The 20,538-nt window shown below is 36.3% G+C and overlaps 1 protein-coding gene across 1 annotated transcript in view; it reads left to right on the top strand.

Moving 5' to 3' along the window:
* Positions 1-18,693, top strand: part of CEP192 (centrosomal protein 192) — a gene marked incomplete at its 5' end in the record, with an annotated part of 76,244 nt that extends 57,551 nt beyond the window's left edge. Inside the window, 9 exons of the mRNA XM_082499212.1 lie at positions 1,391-1,496; positions 2,906-3,110; positions 5,368-5,447; positions 6,351-6,446; positions 7,991-8,110; positions 11,950-12,071; positions 12,983-13,106; positions 13,539-13,597; positions 18,256-18,693. Coding sequence (XP_082355338.1) covers positions 1,391-1,496; positions 2,906-3,110; positions 5,368-5,447; positions 6,351-6,446; positions 7,991-8,110; positions 11,950-12,071; positions 12,983-13,106; positions 13,539-13,597; positions 18,256-18,394 — 1,051 coding nt within the window. The 3' untranslated portion in view covers positions 18,395-18,693. The remainder of the gene's footprint in view (positions 1-1,390; positions 1,497-2,905; positions 3,111-5,367; positions 5,448-6,350; positions 6,447-7,990; positions 8,111-11,949; positions 12,072-12,982; positions 13,107-13,538; positions 13,598-18,255) is intronic.
* Between the last annotated feature and the right edge of the window lie 1,845 nt (positions 18,694-20,538).

The raw sequence follows: 20,538 nt of genomic DNA, 5'->3' as shown, positions 1-20,538 counted from the left end.
GCATTCCAAGAGATTTTCTTGTGGAGGCAAACTGAAACTAGCCTCTGGCACGTTGCTGTGCCTCAGCGTTGGGAGTATTGGAGAGTGCTGTGAAAGGAATTGCACTTTTTGGAGCAGGGACTGTCGGAATCTCCAAAGGCTGATAGAGCTGCCTGTGGAAAGTGTTTCTTTCAAAGGCTCTGCTCCCTTTCCATGGCAATAAAAGTACTGAGAGTTAGTGTCTTTAGGTTGAATATGACTGTTCTGAGAGACACATGGCTTGTGACCCCATGGAAGTTGGATTTCCATGAGAAGTTTGCAGTAAATGTCAAAGACAAGCTGGTAGGAGCAAAGACAGTGGAATGATTTGTGGTAACAGATAGCATGTGTACTTTGTAAATCATATACTCACGTATGCAGCTTGTTCATGAGAGAGAGAACAATGAGTGAAAAGATTCTGAAAACTGCTGAGATTCAAAAAAAACCAAACAAACCCACAATTATTTAAGGAAATGTCAGTATCCCATTTAATATTTTAAGGCCATTAGCATCTGTTCGTTGAAGTTTGTAGAGGTGGTCATATTGTGGAACTGACTTTTCTATGGTGACTGATTTTGTTCCTAATCTAAACTTTTCAAATGGAAAGTGCTGTGCTAATGACATATTAAGCTAATTCTCCAGGTGTAGCTTGAGTGCTTTTGCTAACATACAACCAATGACCTTTATTTCAGTGATTTTTGTACTCGTTTTTAAAATACTTCAGTGCTGACTTTCTCCCCTCCATTATTGAAATGCCTCTAGTATAGGATATGGAACATTGTAAATTGGAATTGATGTTCTCACTGGTGAAATTATGTTGTGATGCCATAACTGCTTCAAGTCAGTTTAGACTCTACAGTGTCATCTATTCTAAATAACTATAGAAAGCATTGATGACATTGAAAGGCTTTTCTTTTTTCCAAGATCAGTTCTGCATGGGAGGAAAGAAAGCAGGCTGCTTCTCTAAAACTAGAATTAGTTTAAAAGGTACTTAAAATGCAATTTATTTGAACAATACAATTCCCTTCTTGACTAGTATTGAAGCTTGTTTTTCTGAAACATGTAGTTATACATCTGCTTTACATGGCCTGACTGGCTCGTTATGTTAACAATAGATAAGATTTACTCTTTCCTTATGACCCCTTACACAACAACCAACGATGAGTTTATAAGTGTGTTAGTGTTAAGTTTCTGGTTACTAAAGCTTGATAATATATTGGATATCTGAATACCTTTAAATTTTGCTATCTCTAGATTATCTTCACTTACCTGCTATCTTAAAAGTGCATCCTTTTTTGGGGGGGACAAGTGAGATCTGTTGTAGATACTCATTCTAATATGAGTATCATGCCATTATTTTTTCTTTTATTAGGAGCAGTATGCTAATCTTGGTGAGTCCTAATCCATCACTTGCCACAAAGCCTTCATTAATTCCTTGGAGTGGCATAATCTATATCCTTTCTGATAATGGGCAAAAGGTACGTGGCTTATTTGAGAGCTGAGATTGCAACTGTTTATTTTACTTGGCTGGATAAGGTCTAGTAATGTTGCTCAAACCTCTTAGGTATGAGACAGCAGTTCCATTATTCTAATTTGTAAAGGTCTCTTAAAAAATAATAAATAAATGTAGTTAAGATGCTGTTTTGCAAACTGAGATTCTTAGTTCATTCATCTCTGAAGAAATACTGTGATGTGAACACTTAGGCTGAATTGCCAACAAAGTTGCATCTGTACACCCACCACTGCCTTATGCATCATTTTCTAAAATCTAAATATATGTATGTCCACATGCATATATAAAAGTAGTCTATATAATATTTTAAAATAAAAGAAGTTAAAGGAGGTTATTGGACAAGTCACCATAGCTCCTTTTGAGCTCCCTTAAGGTAAACTTAACCTTCTGGCCAACAAGTCTGTGATAAAGAATGTCTAGAACATGTTCTTGCTCTTGATGCATTTTACTCCAAGACTTTTCCCTGATTAAATTAAGGCATATAAATAAAATTTATGAAGCCAACAGTTTCTTCTTTCATCAGTGTAAAAGCAGAAAGACTCCTTGGTAATCTCCCCCAAAGAAATAGACACCTGTTTGTTTTTTTTGTTTTTTTTTGTTTTTTTAAATTTTTACAGCGAATATGTATTTTGGGTTAATTGTAACAATGCATGGAGAGAGAAATAAAAGGCACTGAAAGGACAGAACAGCATTTCTACTTTCCTTCTTGATGGAGGAAGGTGAAGTTTGATACAGAATTGGAAACTGCCTTAAAACCTCAAACGGGGAAGATGTTGAGTGAGTTGAGAAGGAAATGGAGATTGTGCACGTATTCAACTATATTATGTTCTACAATATGAGAAAATTATTTAAAAGAAGAAACGTAATAGGACAAAAGTAGAGAATGTAGCAAAACCAATCAAATTGTGAGAGATCTAGTAGTTGATAATGCTTTTGCCATTTCTTTGCCTACCTATCCAATTAAGCAAAAAGTATGCTAAGATTTTACTAGCATTAACTGAAGCTTAGAAGTGCTAATTATGTAGCAGAAGTGAACACAGAGCTCGTTCTGTGTGAGGCAGTCCCGTTCCCTGTGAGCAGAGAATATTGTAGGAGCTGTCAATTAAATTTAACTAGTTTAAATTATTATTCCTATTGAATTAGACGTCTAGAGAGCAGTTTTTCAGTACATTTTCCTGTTCTCCTAAATTAAACTTGTTCTAAAATCTTAGTGAACTGAAGTAAAACACCTGGTGATTGAACATATGAGACTGTTGGAATGTAAAACTGAACATGAGCTCTTAGAGCACAATGACATAAAGCTAAATAGTTTGACTTGTTAATATATCAATGTTCACTATTTAAATCTTTCTTTTTCTCCAAACTGTGCAAAAGTTTATTAAAGTGCAAATTCGAGAGGCAGTCACACAGAGTGTGCCTGGAGCAGACTTTCCATCCAGAAGATGTGATATGTTTACTCCACAGTCTGAAAGTCTTACTGTTCACGTAGCAAAACCTCTCTCAGTGCTCCCTCTAACAAGAATGGAAATAAAGAACAGAATCCTTGTTTTTCCTAAAACAAGACCTGGCCACAGCTCAGGTAATATTGCTTACTTTGTAAATGCAACATCTGTAGTATCTTGTGTTCCGAGTTTGTTTATGGTATTGCATGTTTGGGGACTTGAATGCTTTGACTTAGTTTTTGTTCTCTTAGTCTGATAAGTGTCATTGAGAAGTTCCTTTCTGTTTTTAGTTTGAAAGTTTGAAATGTTACTCCTTATGATGGAACTCTTTTCAGAAGTCCTTTCCTTTTTTTTTTTTTTTTTTTTTTTTTTTTTTTTTTTTCTTCCTTTTCCCCCTCCCTTACGCAATACAGACACACTTTTTCCCGCAGATAGGTTTGCGTACAGACAGGTAAGTTTCCAATTTTTAAAGCAACAATGATGAATGCAACCATACTGTGTCTGGGCAAAGAGGGCACTATGAGGTTACTGTGTTTTGTTGAAGCTGGTTTGGGTCAATGTACTTCTGCAGTAGACCCATTCTCCTCATCTGTACGTGTGTCCCTAAGATGTGAGAAAATCTATCTGCATGTAGCAGAAAAATAAATGTTCTTCCTTAAGACAATAGGAATATCAGCTGTGAGTCTGGCTATCCTTGTCTTGTACTTAATAATTGAGAACACTATTGATAATGGAGTCTCAAATCCTCAGTTTGTGCTTTTAATTCCAGTAATGCTTAAAATTATCCAAATTACTTTATGAAACTGTCATTCTGTTATCTAGATACCAGATGTTTTGGTAGTGCTTAGTTTTCTTTTCTATGTAATGAGGACAGGGGTTTTTTTGTAATGATTCATTGACACTACATTTTTATTTAACAGACTTTAGAACTTTCAAGGCTTAATTTATCAATTATATCTATTTTTTTACTACGCTTAAGAAAAAGTATAATATAATAATCCTTTCCTTTCCTATTTTTATGAATGTCCCATATAGTATTTATGTAGCTAAACTTCCTGAAGAGCTACTCTAGACTGAGGTGATATTACAAATGTCCTCTTGATTCTTGGCAAGAGGCACATTTCAAGGTGTGAAATGCTTATTGATACTGTCAAAGTTGGGATTTTCTGATAATATCAGTAGTTATTATCCTTTCTGCAAGTCAAGTATAAGCTTTTTATTGAGGTTTCACACATATATATATATATATGAAATATATATTCACATATATATATATATATCATAGAATCATAGAATGGTTTGGGTTGGAAGGGACCTTAAAGATCATCTAGTTCCAACCCCCCTGCCATGGGCGGGGACACCTCCCACCAGACCAGATTTCTCAAAGCCCCATCCAGCCTGGCCTTGAACACCTCTAGGGATGGGACAGCCACAAGTTCTCTGGGCAACCTGTTCCAGTTCCTCACCACCCTCAGAGTGAAAAATTTCCCTGATACTTATTCTAAATCCACCCTCTTCCAGTTTGAAGCCATTCCTCCTCGACCTGTCACTACATGCCCTTGTAAAAAGTCCCTCTCCAGCCTTCTTGTAGGCCCCCTTAAGGTACTGGAAGGCTTGCTATAAGGTCTCCCTGGACTATTCTCTCTTCCAGGATGAACCGCCCCAACTCTCCCAGCCTATCCTCATGGGAGAGCTGCTCCAGCCCTCTGATCATCTTTGTGGCCCTCCTCTGGACCAGCTCATATATATATATATACGTATGCTGAGTAACAAATCCATACTAAGATGAGAACAGGTTTTATTTGATACAACTTCATTTGATTGGTCCCAAACTAGAATAGTGTCAGTGTTTTTTCCCTGAACAGTCAAATAATATCTTTGGAGACAGTTGGGTGTCTTGTGAAGGGTGTTTTTGGTGTTTTATTGTATACTGGTATATGAAGGTATCTACCAAAAATCTGAATGAGATAAACTGTTGGCAGTCACTAAGATCTCTCTACTATTAGTCATATTCTGGATTTATAAGAAGCTGATTTCCTACTACCAGTAATACGTTCACATACCATTCTTTGATGTGCTTCAGGTTTCTTCTAGAGGATTGTCTGTTATTGTTTTAAGGGTTATTGGGGATGAGATTTAGGTCTCACTCTGTCTCTTGTAAGCATCTTCAATATGATTCTTCACTAGAAGACTTAATTTTCAAATTTCTTTTGTACAAGATTTCAAGAATTTTATGACAGTGTGCTTTGTTTGAGTCTGCTCTTGGAGCTGGCATCACGAAAACCGTTTCCATTAAACTTCTGTGTCTTCAAACATAGTTTCTATTTAAACGCTTTCTGCTAAAGATACTTGAGCAAAGACATTTAATGTATTAGCCTGATATTTCTCTTCTAGAGAATTACCTGGAAATGGAGAATAAAGGGGATGAAAATGTGAAGTGGCATTTGTCATCTTTTGCACCACCCTATGTTAAAGTGAGTGAATGCTTGCATTGGGAGTTTTATGCAAATCTTAGAGGGTTTTTATCTTTTGTCTTCCTGCTGCTCTGTCTTTCTTCTTCCATCCTCTCAAGAAAGAATATATATTTGAGCATGAACTCAATTGCAAAATTTCTTTTTGCGTCTGTTCCTATTCGTGAAATGTTTTACTTTTTTTTTTTTTTAATCTCTAATGTGCTCCCTGACTGTGAATCAGTGCTCTGTGGGACAATTTCTGGTTCACTTACTGGTTTACAGAGTTTGCTCGTGCTTATCCAGTATCATCATGCAGATTGCATTAAGCAATTAAGCATATATGAAAGATGTGTGTCCTGTTTGGCTCCAGAATGCTAGATTTGCCTTGTTTTGAGACTTGTGCTTCTGGAATTATGCTGTATATGGTATCTCTGTAGGTAATTTAAGTTAGGTCAAGGATATTTGAATTACACTGCTGTTGCCTGTGCAACTACTGTAGCTGTACCATTGATATTTGTAAATGATTCCCTATTTTTTTGATAGTCTGAAATGCTGTGATGGTCACTTTGATTTTATGCTAGAATTATTATGGTCTGTCTTGAAACAATGAAAAATTGGTATGTAGCACTCTTAGCTGTAGCCCAGAAGACTGATTATGTCGTGTTCTCGCCGGTGTACCACCTCTAAACTGGAAGTCAGTACTCATGGTGACTGCATAAATGTTGTAGTAGTTTTAATCTTTATTAATTTGTTTTTTGGGGTGTGAATATTATTTGTTCACTTGAAAGCAACTTCATTGGCTGTATTTTCTTCGGTCCTTTGCAAGGGTGGCGTGTGGGTGGGTGTATTGTGGTTTGGGGTTTTTTTTGTTTGGTTGGTTTTTTAACTTTCCTTTCTGAGTCTGACTTGTAACTTTATTTGCAGGATGTGGATGGAACTGGTTGTGTTTATAGGGTAACTTACTCCGCTTTCAGATGTTCCCGTGTTTCTGGTACTCTTGAAGCTCATGGAGAAGAGAAGGTAAACTGACATTTATAAATCTTTCAAGCATATTAGTGTATCTCAATTGTAAAATAGGATCTTATATGAGAAATTCTCTGAAATAACAATTGAGTTTTTGAAGATGGTGGTACTTTATCCAATAAGGATAAGAAGTCGGCCTTCCAAAATTGGATTCTGGGGTGTATCGGGTATTCAGTATCTGCTTACCACAGCTGTTGTAATGTCAGCTGAATTGAATCTAAGAATTCAAGCAATCTGTATTTTTACTTTGACATGTTGGTGGTTTTGGGTTTTGGTTTTTTTAAAAAGAAATTATTCTAGAACAGAAAATGGTTTTAAAATATTTTGTAAAAATCCTCAAGAAAATCGCAAATAATACTGGGTTCTTATGAAACTGGTGTGAGAACCAGCTTCCCTTCCTCAGAAGCAGTCTGGTCATATTTGTTCAAGCACAGTTGTCTGTTCCTAAAGTTGATTTCATTTGAGTTACAATTTTATCTCCTGGCCAGTAGAGGGTTTCATAACCACAATTATAAAGCACATCCAAGGACGTACTGAATGGATTTCTGTGGGGCTTTTGTCCCTCACCTTCGCTCTCAATGCTACTTCAATTCTGTCTGTTCATCTTCATGAATACCTATCTTTTGATTATTATGGATTATTATGACATTCTTTAACTACATTATTTCTACGATGGTGCAATTTGTAATCTATTTACAAGACGTAAGAAACTCCTGTCCAGTTTCATCGTTATTTTGTGATATTGAGAACCATTATTTGAATTTAAACAATTGTCTTTGCATTAGCAATTCTACTTCAGGCCTGTTTGAATAATGTTTACATTATTGACATGACAGGCTGTTGGCTGGAGCTGATAAGGTACAGTGCTATCATGATTTGCTGTTTTTTTGCAGTGGGTATGATAATATTTGGCTAATGAGATAGAGCTGTAGTGATCTATTCTAATCTGCTGCTCCCCTTCTTTTTCTTCCCCCAACCTCAACTCTGAAAACAGTGGAAGTTTACTCTTGAATTAATGTGGTACAGCACTATACAGAGACGAACCTTTGTTACATAGGTGACCTTTAAGTATGATGAAACGCATAGCCTGCAAGTTGGTTTAAATTTCAGGCCTTCTAGTAATTGTAGCACAGTGTGCTTACAGACTCGAAGCTGGAGGAGTACAGTTATTCACAGCTTAGCTGTCAGATGAAGGAAGGTATTACTGTCTTTCAGCTGTGTGTATTTCCCCTCCTGGTACCATTCTCTTCCATTTTACTAATAGAAATAATTGTGCAAGCACTTGCTTACTTTGCTTAAAGCAGATTAGCTGAACTCAAATTTTGTTTGAGATCGCTTGTACAACCTATTTCCTCAGAACTTTCTCTTGTGGACAAAGGAGGCTGAGCTGTGTTGTTTTCTGCAAGATGACCTGTGTGTGGAATGTATGTTCTGTAGTGTGTAAATTTTGTTCTGGCTTAACTGTAACTTTGTGTAGGTAAAATTGTGAAGACTGTATTATTCTAAGAAACTTCTGCAAAATTTTTCTCTTGTTTTGGTAGGTTGCTGTAATCTTTTTACCTAGAGATAAAGGGGACTACTCCCAGTTCTGGGACCTTGAGTGTCACCCAGTTGAAAAACCTAGTTGGAAACACAAATTAAGATTTCAGCTTTCTGGAGTGGTAAGTATATAAATGCTATAAACGCTGTCCTGAGCACAATTTTTTTTATAACATTCTATTTTTACTATACAGTACTCTTTCTCATATCCACTGGCGTATTCTGAAAAAAATAAAAAAAATCCTGCTGGTATTTTTGTTGGACTAAACTGTGCTGTTTTCCCCATGTTACAAAAATATTTTTTTCATGTTGCTTATGTGATAATGCCATTTTTTTTGCCATTTAAGATGTAAAATTTTATTTTGTTCAGAGAAAGTGGAGACAAACTTGCCTTCTGTGGGAATTGTTTCTGTAGATGCAGATTTATTTGTATCAGACACTAAGTGTATTGATTTTGTTTTTGTAAATAAATAGCAAAGTAACTGACCTTTGTTAGAATATATAACTCAATGCAATCCTGGAATTTTCAAATATCCATATTGGAGATATGGATGTGTCTCTGATAGAAGGTGTTTTGAGTGTTTTATCAGAGTAAAAACATAGGTGGGGTGATTTTTGAGACTCGTACATGGGTACGATTGGACTTGAGCTCTCCTTTGCTCTGCTTCTTGTTCCTCAGCTTGGACTTTATGGTGAGGCTTGGAAGGGAGGGGTTTAGGAGTTAGAACCGATTTTTCTGTGCTCTCTCTCCTTACCTTGCTTTTAATCCCTACTTCACCATCCATACAAGAGGAGTCTACATAGGACAGAGAATCTATGACTATTAGGAAGAATTAATTCTAATGGTTACTTAACTGAGCTGAATGTGAAGAGCTTTGTACGTTCAGCATTGTATGATTGCTATATATGCTTTGCTGTCCTCTCCAGAAAATTTGACTTGATTTTTCTAAGAAGCCCAGATAAAGATTTGGGATGTTTCTTTAGAGTACCAAGCCTGTTTTGGTAGCAGGAACCTTACCCTTCTTGTCGGGGTACCTTACCTTTTATTTTTTAGGGTCCTTGTTCTTCCCAGTAGTTACCTGTGTTGAAAAGGGGACTTGTTAAATAAGTATATGTTAAATGACTTCTAATTTTGGCAGGAAGAATGAGACCTGTATAATGTTTGGTTCGGGAGGGTTTTTTATTCAGCTTCTATCTAATTCTTTGAACATAACTCCTTAAAATGAGGAAAAAGTCTCTGTCATTTGTCTATTTAAAGCTAGCTGAAATTGAGAGAAGATTAATTCTTTATCAGAACCCTGGAGTTTTGAAGAATTCTTTTCTTAAAACGTCACTAGTTGTCAGAGTTGTGTAAATCTTTGAGCTACACAACTTGATATTAATGTTTTTGAACTATCGTGTCAGATTTGTTCTTCTTGATTCTTTTCAAAGCTGTTAACAATTAAATCTTTCCAGCATCTCTTTGTGCTTATGGGAAAAAATTTGTAGAAAATACTTGAAATATGTCACAATCATTTTGAAAAAGAGTGGAAATGGAAATACTCTGTTTATCAACTAGGTAAGGAACCATACATCTGTTTGGAAGCGGGGTCAACACAGAACCTTTACTTAGATTGCAGCTTTTTAATCAGATCCACTTTTAGTTGAGAAGACAAATCGATTTTGATCCCTAGGACATAATAGATTATGAATCTAGACTGTGTTACTACAACTTTGGTAAGGTCTTTGATCCTGCTGGGTTTGCCCAAGCAGAGGGCTATGGCTCTGGTTAATGTGACTTTTGATAGAATGAAGTGGGAGAATGACTGACTGTCATTCAGAGTGACTGAGTGGTATTTATTTATAGCACCACAATGAAAAATTTGGAAGTGCTCAGAAAAGAAATAAAAGAACAAGGTGAACTTAGGAAAACCAGTGGCACTTACCACTTTCATCTTTTCCTGAAAAACCAATTAACTGTGACTTCGATTATGCTCTGCATGCATTGCAGTCCTCACCCCTGGAAATCATAGTCAGGAGCTCAGAAGATCATGTCTCCAAAACTGATCCCAGAGACAAAGAAAGGGGGGATTCTACGTGTGCTTTGCAGCCCCAACCTCTCAGTGCTGGCCATTCAAACATAGTTTTTTCTTTTCCCAGGAAACATTCTTAGGCTGCTATAAGGTATTGTTCTAAGATCATTGAACTAAGAATGAGTATCATCGTGCACAAAAGCCTTGGACCGGTATTTCTATCTAGTTATTGGTCCCTTCTGGGTGAAACAGGGAACTAGCAAGAACCTGCCAGAAGACCGAGGCAGTACCTAAGTTCTGATTGCTCCTTTAGCACGTAGAAAGTTGAGGACTGCATAAAGAATCCCTGCTGTTGTTTGAAGATATTACAAATGTTAGGTGCATACCACTTTTTAATTTACATGGTTTATGTACTTTAGCTGTGTAACCATGTAACTTTTTCATGTATCATTTTGCAGCAAACTGAGATGAATTTCTGAATACTTAACACAAAATATAGTGCTAACTAAGAATTCTAATTTCAATATTATTATCAGCAGTACAAAGCTTCATCTTCTTTGGGTATCCTAGAAGTAAGAGGAGGAAAAATCTTTTTAAACTCTGAGCAAAATAATTCCAGTTTTAAAGCTAAACAAATTTCTATGTTCCTGTGGTTACTTTGGAAGAATAGCATTCAGTTGTAACCATTTGGGCAGTGTTAACGTACTGCTTTCATTTAAAACAGGAAAAGTCAGTACAGGCTATGGCAAAGCATGCAGTGCTTCAAGGTGCCCTTATAAAGACTGGGGCAACTTCTGATTGTTTTCCATAATGTGTCTTATTCTCATGCAGTAAACTTGCCTTATTGATAAATTAAAATTTGAATGATAACACTGAGGCATGACACCCATCATTTTTCACTACATGGAAAATTAAAAACTCTTGAAACAAGACGTGTACCAATCCTTTATTGTCTTTATCTATTGGGTTCTACTGTGGTTCATGGGTTATTTGCAACTGAAAAATATTCTTTAAAATTAAGTGGGGTTTTTTGGCTGCTGCTATTTCTGACAGACTGATTAGCAGCTCTTTCAATAGAAGAAATGAATGTCTAAAAGACAAGTTTGTCATAGCAGCTCTTCTGAAAATGAATCTATTTTCTTATCTTCCCTGTGTAAGGAATCAACTGCTTGTCTAAAACATCAGCACCACTTCAAAAATTGAGATAATGTTGTACGGCCGTAAGTGTAGGATGTCCTTTTGGTTCTTTAACTTTGTTCAAGATGTTGTGACCCAAGGGACTCCAAACAGCATTGGGCTAGATTTGTTAAACAATGCAGAATTCTATTTTGGCTATTTGGTGAAGTATTCCATTAAGGTGATCTGGTCTCCTTGTATTAGAGTACACTTGAATGGGGGTACTGATGATAGTAAATATTTTGGCCTAATTTCTGAACATAACAATTACCATGTACTGCGTTATCAGATTCTATTTCTCTGGAGAGATCTTTGAGAAGGATGTATTGTTCGTAAAACAAAATTAATACAAAGCTTTTTGCTGTTGTGAGAATTCAAACTATAATGATGACTTATGCCTGCCTTCCTTCTGAGCAGTTGTTTAGCTGACTGCTGTTCATGAAGCATATGGGCAGAATATCTGCAGAGGAATTGTTTTTTGTTTTGGCTTTTAGTAAAGTCTTCATTGGTAGTAGCCTTCTTGAGATTCCACCTGCACTGCTGTTTTGTTGTGAACTGGCTTCTAACAAATAAAGTATTTGTAAGACACAGAAGCCTGTTAAAGTATTCCTCCTAAATCATCGCTTCTGCCTCAATGATCCAGACTCTGCTGTTCCTGAAAGATTATACTTTAAATAAAATGTCTTAGATTGGGTAAGGGAAATGACTTACATACTTGAATGCTTAAATACTTTTGAATGCAAAGTTCAAAGACTTCTTTATTTTGCCAATAGGGTACTAAAACAGAAAATGAAACTTCAGTTGTGAAACCTTCTGCAAGTGCCCTCACAAAAACTGAGCTTCCAGTTATACCAGAAATGAAGGTTCACTCTGAAGCACGTACAATTAAAGCAGGGTACGTATGGACAAAACTTGAAATGAGACAGTCTGCAGCTGGGTGAAAGAGGGGAAAAAAACAACAAACCCAACTTCACAGTGAAAACCTTTTTTACCATAAGGAAAGCTACGTGGTGGAACAGGCTGTGCAGTCTTTGTCCTTGAGGGTTTTTGGGATCTGACAGGACAAAACACTGAGCAGCCTGGTCTGACCTCACAGCTGACCCTAATTGGAGCAAGAGATTGAACTAGAGACCTCCTGAGCCTCTGCTGATGTGAATTATCCTGATTCTATGTTACAGAGTAACTAGCTGCAAAAAAACAGACTTGCCAAACCTCTTAACGGCTTTGTATTGTTCAGTCTCCCATGTTTTTTCTATTCAGTTGGGTTTCTAAGTTGCCGAACCGTGATTCGCTGTTGTAAATTAACTAGTACCAGCAGTAGGATCTTGTGTATACTTTCTGTATACTCCCCTTTTGGAGATTCCTTAGAACTGTAAACTTACTTCTGAGAAGACCACTGTACTGCATGTCTTAACCTTGCTGTTCTTCAGGCTTAAGTTGATTTCCAGTCTTTTTACTAGGACATGATGTGAATATGGCAGGGGAGTAAAACGTTTTGGTTAAACACGGCATCTCTGAGAAGTGTCTAGTTCTCTAGTAAAGAGGGTGGAGGAAAAATTCATATTGTGAAGGTGTGTAAAGTAAAAGTGCATATATTTATGCCACAGTGATGCTTTCATTATTCTTTCTGGCTAAAATGCGTTGCCTATAAAATTTAAGGCGAGAGAGTTGGTGCCTTCAGGATCTTTCAATTTTTTTCCTGATTTAGTCTCAGAAAATACACCTGTTATCTTGAAGTATGCAATCAATATATCCAGACCATATAAGTAGGAATTCTTAATATATTAAATCCCTCTTTCAAATCAGACAAAATGAGATAACTCGAGGAGTATATGCACCAGAAGACCTGTACACTTTTCCTCCAACTAGAGTTGGGGAATCATGCACATTAAAGGTCAACTTGCGGAATAATTCCTTTACAACACAGTTGGTAAGTTTGACAGACTTTATTTTAAATACATTCTCATAAGTCCTTTCAATTGCACTGTTATTTTTACTCTTGGCAGAAGATAGCAAGAGCATAAGTTTTCATTTGTTAGTTTCAAAAGTCAATATTTGAAGAATTTTGCTGTCCTGTAATTTTTCCTCTTTTCTTTTGTCTGACTGAATTGCTAAGTGTATTTGTAATATATTTGCAACTGATAAAATAATACATGATAGTTTGCATAGATTTGTTATTATCCTGATTTATTTAAAACTTCATTAAAATACCGAGATGTGAATTTTTCTTACTGTGTGGGCATGCTTTATTTTTAAACCATGGGTCTGTAAAGCTGTATTTGTAAGTGACCTGGTTTATCATAAGTTGAATATGATAGGCTTAGATATAGTGCGCTTTTAAGCATTTTGTATTAAATTGCAGCTGAAATTTGTAAGTCCCAGAGAGCCTTTCTACATCAAGCACTCAAAATACTCTCTAAGGTGAGTAATGCATATGCTAACATTCTGTCCTAACAAAAAAATTTAAAAAGTAATTCAGTAAGATAAATATCTTCTCTATGTACAGTGCTAAAATGTAGATATAAATATCCAACATTCTGGCTGTCTTGTTAAAGGATTTTTTGGAGTAGGGTGGTGGTTTTTTTTTTTTTTTTTTTTTTTTTTTTTTGCTAAGCTGTACTCTGTAATCTTGGTTAGAAGCAGAATGAGCCCACACAGTTATTTCTGCATCTGCCAATTTCTTCCCTGCAAATTGTTTCTAACAGTGCTTCTGCTTTTAATGCTAAGCCTAATGCTTCATTTAACCATTTGGCATGCTGTGCACAATCAAGTCATTCCTTCCATTTATACTTTCTGCACAACAGACCAAGCAAATTGCCTTCATCATGCTTCTAATTTGACAAACCTGTAAAGCTGCATCAAAGATTCTCTGCAAATACAAGGTTTGAGCAGCCGGTGGAATTGCCTGGTCATACCAAATATTTCAGCATTTTACCTACATAACGGGAATTTTCAAGTTAGTGATAACAATCCCTCAAAATAAACCCAGTCATCTTTAGAGTTCATGACGACAAGTATTTGACAGTCCTGTTAGTCATCTCTTCAAGAAGTGTAGCATCTCACGTGCTCATCTGTAACAGTGGGATTGTCAGAAAGACAGAAAAGTAACCATTTCATTAGAAGTCATACAGCATACACTCACAGTGTTTAAACAGGTCCTTGTTTTAAGACAGGGAAAGTAAGGGTGTACAGAACAGAAATTGTGAGCAAAATCAGAAATGGAACTAGATATTCTCTGGCTTCTAACCTAGTTTTGTCTGCCAATGATATTTAGCATTTATTATAGATACAGGGCTGTGGTGATGTTAGCCACAGGTATTCAAGGTATTCTTAAGGCTGTTTTTCAGTGCAAAGTGTTATAACTCCACTTCCAGTGGAGGAGGTACTGGAGTTCCAGTATTTCTATTTAACTGGCATCTTTTATTAAATATATCACATCAGATGGTACAGAACGGCTTTTTATGGAGGCAGTGACCAAGATAAAATCTATCCAAATAAAGATGACTAGCTCGATCTGTCTGAGGCTGTACAGCTGCAAAGGACAGGATGACTTGTTTGTCCCTGGAAAAAAAAAAAGGGTAACTTCTGGAAGACATTTAGATATTTCAAAAATATTCTTGAGGAATGCTGTAAAAGCTTTTTGGTATATTTTGTGAGAGGTGATAAACTCTTATTGCTTTTATCCAAAGTAGAGTTAACGTGTTTAAAACTCAGCCTGTCATTTCTAAAGGTTATCAACTGAATATACTGCGCTTTCTAATAACATTCTAAACCCTTTTTTTCTAGTCAAACTAGGCTGGTTTTTTTCCTAGTTGTAAATATTGGCCTTTCCTAGCTTTTTTTAAAATTCATTTACCTGAAGTGAACATAGTTCTCTGAAGAAGCTCTCCCATTTAAGAGCATAAAGCACAGAAGAATTACTTTACTTGGATAGATGCTTTTAAAAAAGTGTTAGAAGAACTTGTTTAAATGGCTTTTATTTAAGAACAGTGTCAAGGAGAGTTTCAAGAAAGCCGGTGTTAGCCGTTTTCATCTAAACTAGGTTAACTGGAGATCTTTCAAAGTAATGTTCAGAAGTAATTGGATAAGAAAATTGTTTGCAGGAACTTGGAATATTAGTCTGTGAGTAAAAGTGTGAAAATAGAAAGTACCACCTACACATATTCTTGGATCAAAAAAGTGTCATGTAGTAAACATGGTCTGTTGCATGTTCTTCGCTTTGAGGGCCAAATTTGGAAGCAATCCTGTGTAATCAAGTTTCTGATCTGAATAATGGAATTGCAAGTTTGTATTTGGCCTTCAGAAGTTGGTATAGTTGCTTGCCAGTTCTTGTTCGATTGGTTGTGTGATCACAAGTACCAATACTTAGCACTGCTGGTTCCTTTACCACAGTTTGCTCAGCTGAGAATAGTAATGGGCTTTATCCAAATACCGTATTTTGCAACCAAAACTGTAGCAAAAAAAGAAAAGAAAAGAAAAAGGAATTTTAATAATCTTCACCAAATATCTTAAAGCATATATTTTGGTTTTTTAACCACAGACGTGCCATTTAGCCAAGTCCTGCAAAGAACAGGTAGGAATGAATTCATTCTGAAATTCACATTCACAAGAGGAGTTCTATTTGTTGACAGAGTAGAAATTTTTACTGGAGAGAGTGCCTTTAACAAGATGACTCTTAAGTGATGTAAGCATACGGATGAAACGTTAAAAACTGCTTGACTTCTTAAAAACCTTTGGCTAAGTTCTGTTTCTGGAAGGACTATCACTTTATGCCTAACTAAAAAAAGTTTGAAAACTAAGGCATTTCTCTTGTATTGCCTTCAGAAGCCATCTGAAATAAGTTGATTACAGGGTAGTATATATTTTGGATATTATTAAAAGGTAAAAACCTGGGTTTTGCTTGACTATTTTTGTTTCAAGTAGCCACCATTCTGGGTGTCAGGAGTCACTATTGATTGATGATAGATCTGGTTACTGTGGCTTAGATGCAGCTTACCCATACTATTCCTTTTAAATTTGCCTATTGCTGCTATAGTGTTTAGAAGACTACAGTATTAGCTTCTCTATGAAGTAGGCTTCAGACATACTGTAGCTGGAGTCTGAACTTTCCCATTTTGTTAGTTTAAGAAAATAAAAATAGCATCTTTCCCTTTGGATAAGGAAGCGTGACAATTCAAGTGTGTTGAGCCTTATCCCAATTGTGAGAAATCAACTGACTGCTACAAAACAAACTCTAAATGTCTGACTGATTCTGCTTTTAGAAAAGAACTATAATGTGTATAGCACCAACCAAATGGACACCTGAATTTAGAGGTCAAATGGAATTGAATATAGCCGTCATATGCTAAGAAACTGTGCTCTGCCTCAGTATCGGTGGGGCTGTATAGTACATATTGTGGAAAACAAAATTTTACAGCCAGATGTTGCCATATCTTTAAAAGAGAGACATATAACGTACTGTTAATTTTTTGATAGTGTAAGTTTGAGTTTGGTTATATTGTTCTTTTTGAGTAAGTGTTAGGATATGTAAGGAAGCATACATGTATTAATTTAGAGATGATATAGACTTGTACATCCCTCCTGACTTTCTACTGAATTCACTTTTATTTTTGAAAATTCTCAGGTGGCCAGGTTGTATGCAGCCTCAGACTCTATTCTTGCTAAAATTTGTTTTTTCTAATATAATACATCTGTTACAGAGTAAACAGTTACACTGATGTTGCTCATTTATAAAATGGATTTTTTTAAAATAAAGCTGAGTAAATATCTTCATCCCATATATTATAGATAGAGACAGAGCGTGCCAGGTCTGTTATACAACACTCAGCAATCAAGGATTAGAAATGAAACCCTGATCTGGCTGTACTCCTTTTGCTGTATTGTTGGTTGTAGTTCAGTACTACATAAATAGTACTTTGTTTTTGTATTAACATATAAATAAAATACAGTAGCATACCACTCTTTATTCTGAAAGTTTGTACTCTGAAGTTACATAATTGACCAGGATCTGTCTAGAAAAAAAAAATCATAATACATTTGCTAGTGTAAGTATTTTCGCACTAAGGATGATACTAAACAAACGAGGCTGGGACCAGACTTATACGTAGGGCCAATATTATGGCTTCCAAATGTAGGAGAGAGGGAAGAGCACAGACTGATTATGATAGGTTGGATTAGTGTAGAGGAAAGGAATGTGAAAAGGTAGGAAGAAAATAAGAAAAAGCAGGGAAAATCATCATATGCTAGAGGACACTGGATAATACTGCATTCTGTTAAGGGGAGAAAAATGAAGCTACAAAAAAAGAAAACAAAGCTGTGCTTTCTTTGTCTTACTAAGTGATGCTGCTCATTTTTCCTTATTCCAATATATTGCTGTTACTGTTACTTGTCTGTTAGCTCTGGATCTTTCTGTTGGATGCCGTGGAACCCAATAGGCTGCTACTCAGCATTTCCAGCTTGTTGCTCGTATAGCTTGCATTTTTTAAAACGTTCTTTTGGCTTTTGACAATTAAGACAGCCACCCGTTGCATCTTTCTATGCAATCTGAATAGTAGAGGAATTATATAACCTAAAAAAGTGTAATGTAAAGTCTTTAAAACACTGTTTGAGGATGGGTATATTGACTTGCAATGACTCAGCAAAATGTTTTTTAATGTGGAGGCAATTAGAAGTCATTGAAATTATTTTACTAGCTTCAGATTGGTGGAATTCTCAGAAGAATTGGAAATTTTAGTGTACTTGTCATGTGACTTCCGGATGGAAAAAGTGTAGTAACTTTGCTCTAAATATACTTTATGCACTGTGAATATTATGGCAAAGAGGCAGACCAAACTTACCTCGGTAAACTAACAGCAATAAAGTATTGTAGTACTTTGTATAATCAGTAGGAAATAATTACTTTTACAATCAAAGTTCCTCCAGAATAATAGATTATCAAACCTATAAAAATAAACTTGATGATCCAGTGCACATCCGATATATTATTTTGGTGAAAATCAAAACTAGACAAGAATTTGTCTATCTGGTAGGATTCACTTGTTTATTAACGATGAAATACGCACGTAATTGCCTTTTTACAGATCCCATCATTACATCAATGTGCCAGTCCAGTTCAAGCCAAAGGCAGAAGGAAAATTTGAAGGCCTCTTTGTTGTGCTGACGACCAAATATGGCTCAGTTAATATTCGACTATGTGGTAAAGCTATTGAAAAAAAATAGTCAGAACAGTTTTATATTTTATGCTCAAAGATGTGCTACCATGTTTCCATACTAACATCCTACTTGTTTTGCCCTGTGATGCTGCTTTGATGGAAAGTCTTCTGTAAGATGAATTATGGTGCTTGTTTTACAAATCTGTTTTCATAGTAAAAACACTGAGAAATAACATTGTATGTTTTAAAGTTATCATGTTCTAATTTATGTTTCTGCACTTTTGTTGAAAAGGGAAGTTTTCTATTTTTGTGTTTATTAGGAATAGCTAGATACTGATATATTTTAAACATTGTAAATACAGAAATAAAATCTAAGTGTTAACAGTTGATTCTCCCTGATTTCTGTTTTTGGTTAGAGGATTCCTTGATGTAGATAGGGGATCAAGCTGCCTGCACTTAGGCAATGCTAGTTTTTGGGGGGGAGTTGGGGAGCAGGGGGAGGGATTGCAGTACTGAAGCTGACCTGTTAATATCCTGTCTCCATCTGGTAAAGCTGGAACAAGATGGATGGTCTGACAGTCAGCCCCTGACTTTTTTTACACGGTTCAGTGGAAAGCATAAGCATTGTTTTAAACTCTCAAAATGTGAAAACATTGTAAATGAAACATGAGCAATACTGCTTTCAGCCCTACAGAACAATTCATCTAACCTAGTATTCTGCCTCTAACAGTGGTGAAAAGTTATTGCTTTGAGACGTGACATAAGCCTGGCTGCTGCCTTTAGTTCACTGCACTTGCATTTCCTCAGCATCTGCAGTCATTGAATTAGGGACAGAAGGTAGATTCCCACCTATCCCTTTTTTTTTTCCCATTTACGGACCTGTTTGTGAATTCATCTGTTTACTTTTTTGAACCTTTTTGGCACTGTGTTTCCTCAGCTTCATGTGCCAGCAAGCTCTAAAAGTTCACTGTGTGCTCTTCTAAAAAAAGTTATTTTTTGTGTGCTAAATTGACCTCTTTGTAATTTTGAGTGCTCTCCAGTTCTTATATTGTAGGATTCAATGAACAACAGTTCCACAATCAGCTTACCCATTGTTACCATGTCCTTTGTACCCTTTGGCACTATCTGTTCTTTCGTTTCTGTGGCATGGAGCTGTATGTCTGAAATTACCTTAAGGTAGAAATGTAGCTTTTTAACAGCATAGTTCTGTCATAGCGTATGTACATTATTCCTTTCTTCAGGTTGGTAAAAGTGTGAGTGAAATTCTTTTAATGTGAGGTTGTTAACTGCATTTTCGATCAACTGAAATTTGAAAAAAATGGGAGGAAAACTTGAAGTACCCAGTGCATTGCCATTGATACGTGCCACCAGTATTATGTTAAAGTATACTGAAGCTGCTGTTTCTTCATAAAACCTCATTTCTCAGCAGTCTGGAAACCAGGAAGGGAAGATTTAGTAAAAGAAAGTAAACTGGACATTAGAAGACTTGCCATGTCCTTATTGTCGCATCTACACGTAAGCTCCTGTCTGCTAGATACTGTGACCTGGTTCCTCTTGCATTCTCTCTGCCAGATGTTGCCTCCGCGTCTCCCTAGTTGATGGGACGCCTGTGTACTTCTCCTGGATATGGCATTGGAATAGAGGGAGTCTTCTGTCTGCTGCCTTACCTCAACAGGCTTGGGTGCTTCGTTTGAGAAGGACCTTAGTGTCCAAAAGCCTATGTTGGTTCAGTTTTAGAAGCACAATCAGAAGTCTCTTCCAGAGGTGGAAAAAAGACCAAGCTCAATGTTACTATCTTCAAAGCCTTTGCGTTTCCTAGTTGAATATCTTCCAGCTGCCCTCTGTTCTAAAGTTGTTCTAAAGCTAGTCTAGAATAATCCTTCTGAGATGCAGGTGGTATGGACTTCAGGTCATTAGCTCCAATAGTTCTACAGATTCTCTTTTGTTGTTTCACATTATGTGTTCATGTAGCTAAAGTCTTATTTATTGAAGAGAAGCCTTGTAATTTGTTGTTCATGGAAGTCATGTTCACTATGCAGGTACTACTCTAGCAGCTATTCTCGACCAGTAAGAAAAACCTGACATTTTAAGCTCTGCGGTTTAGTCTTACGTGCTCAACTTGATGGTAGTCTTTTCTGAACCAGTTTCTAGAGGGATTGGTTAACCTTTACCTTTTTCTCAAGGACCTCGGTTTCTCAGTAGAAATTGTCT

The sequence above is a fragment of the Vanellus vanellus genome (genome assembly GCF_965231255.1).
Source record: "Vanellus vanellus genome assembly, chromosome: 2".
Classification (NCBI taxonomy): domain Eukaryota; kingdom Metazoa; phylum Chordata; class Aves; order Charadriiformes; family Charadriidae; genus Vanellus; species Vanellus vanellus.
The sequence above is the reverse complement of the archived record's forward strand: the minus strand, read 5'-3'. Positions and strand labels throughout refer to the sequence as shown.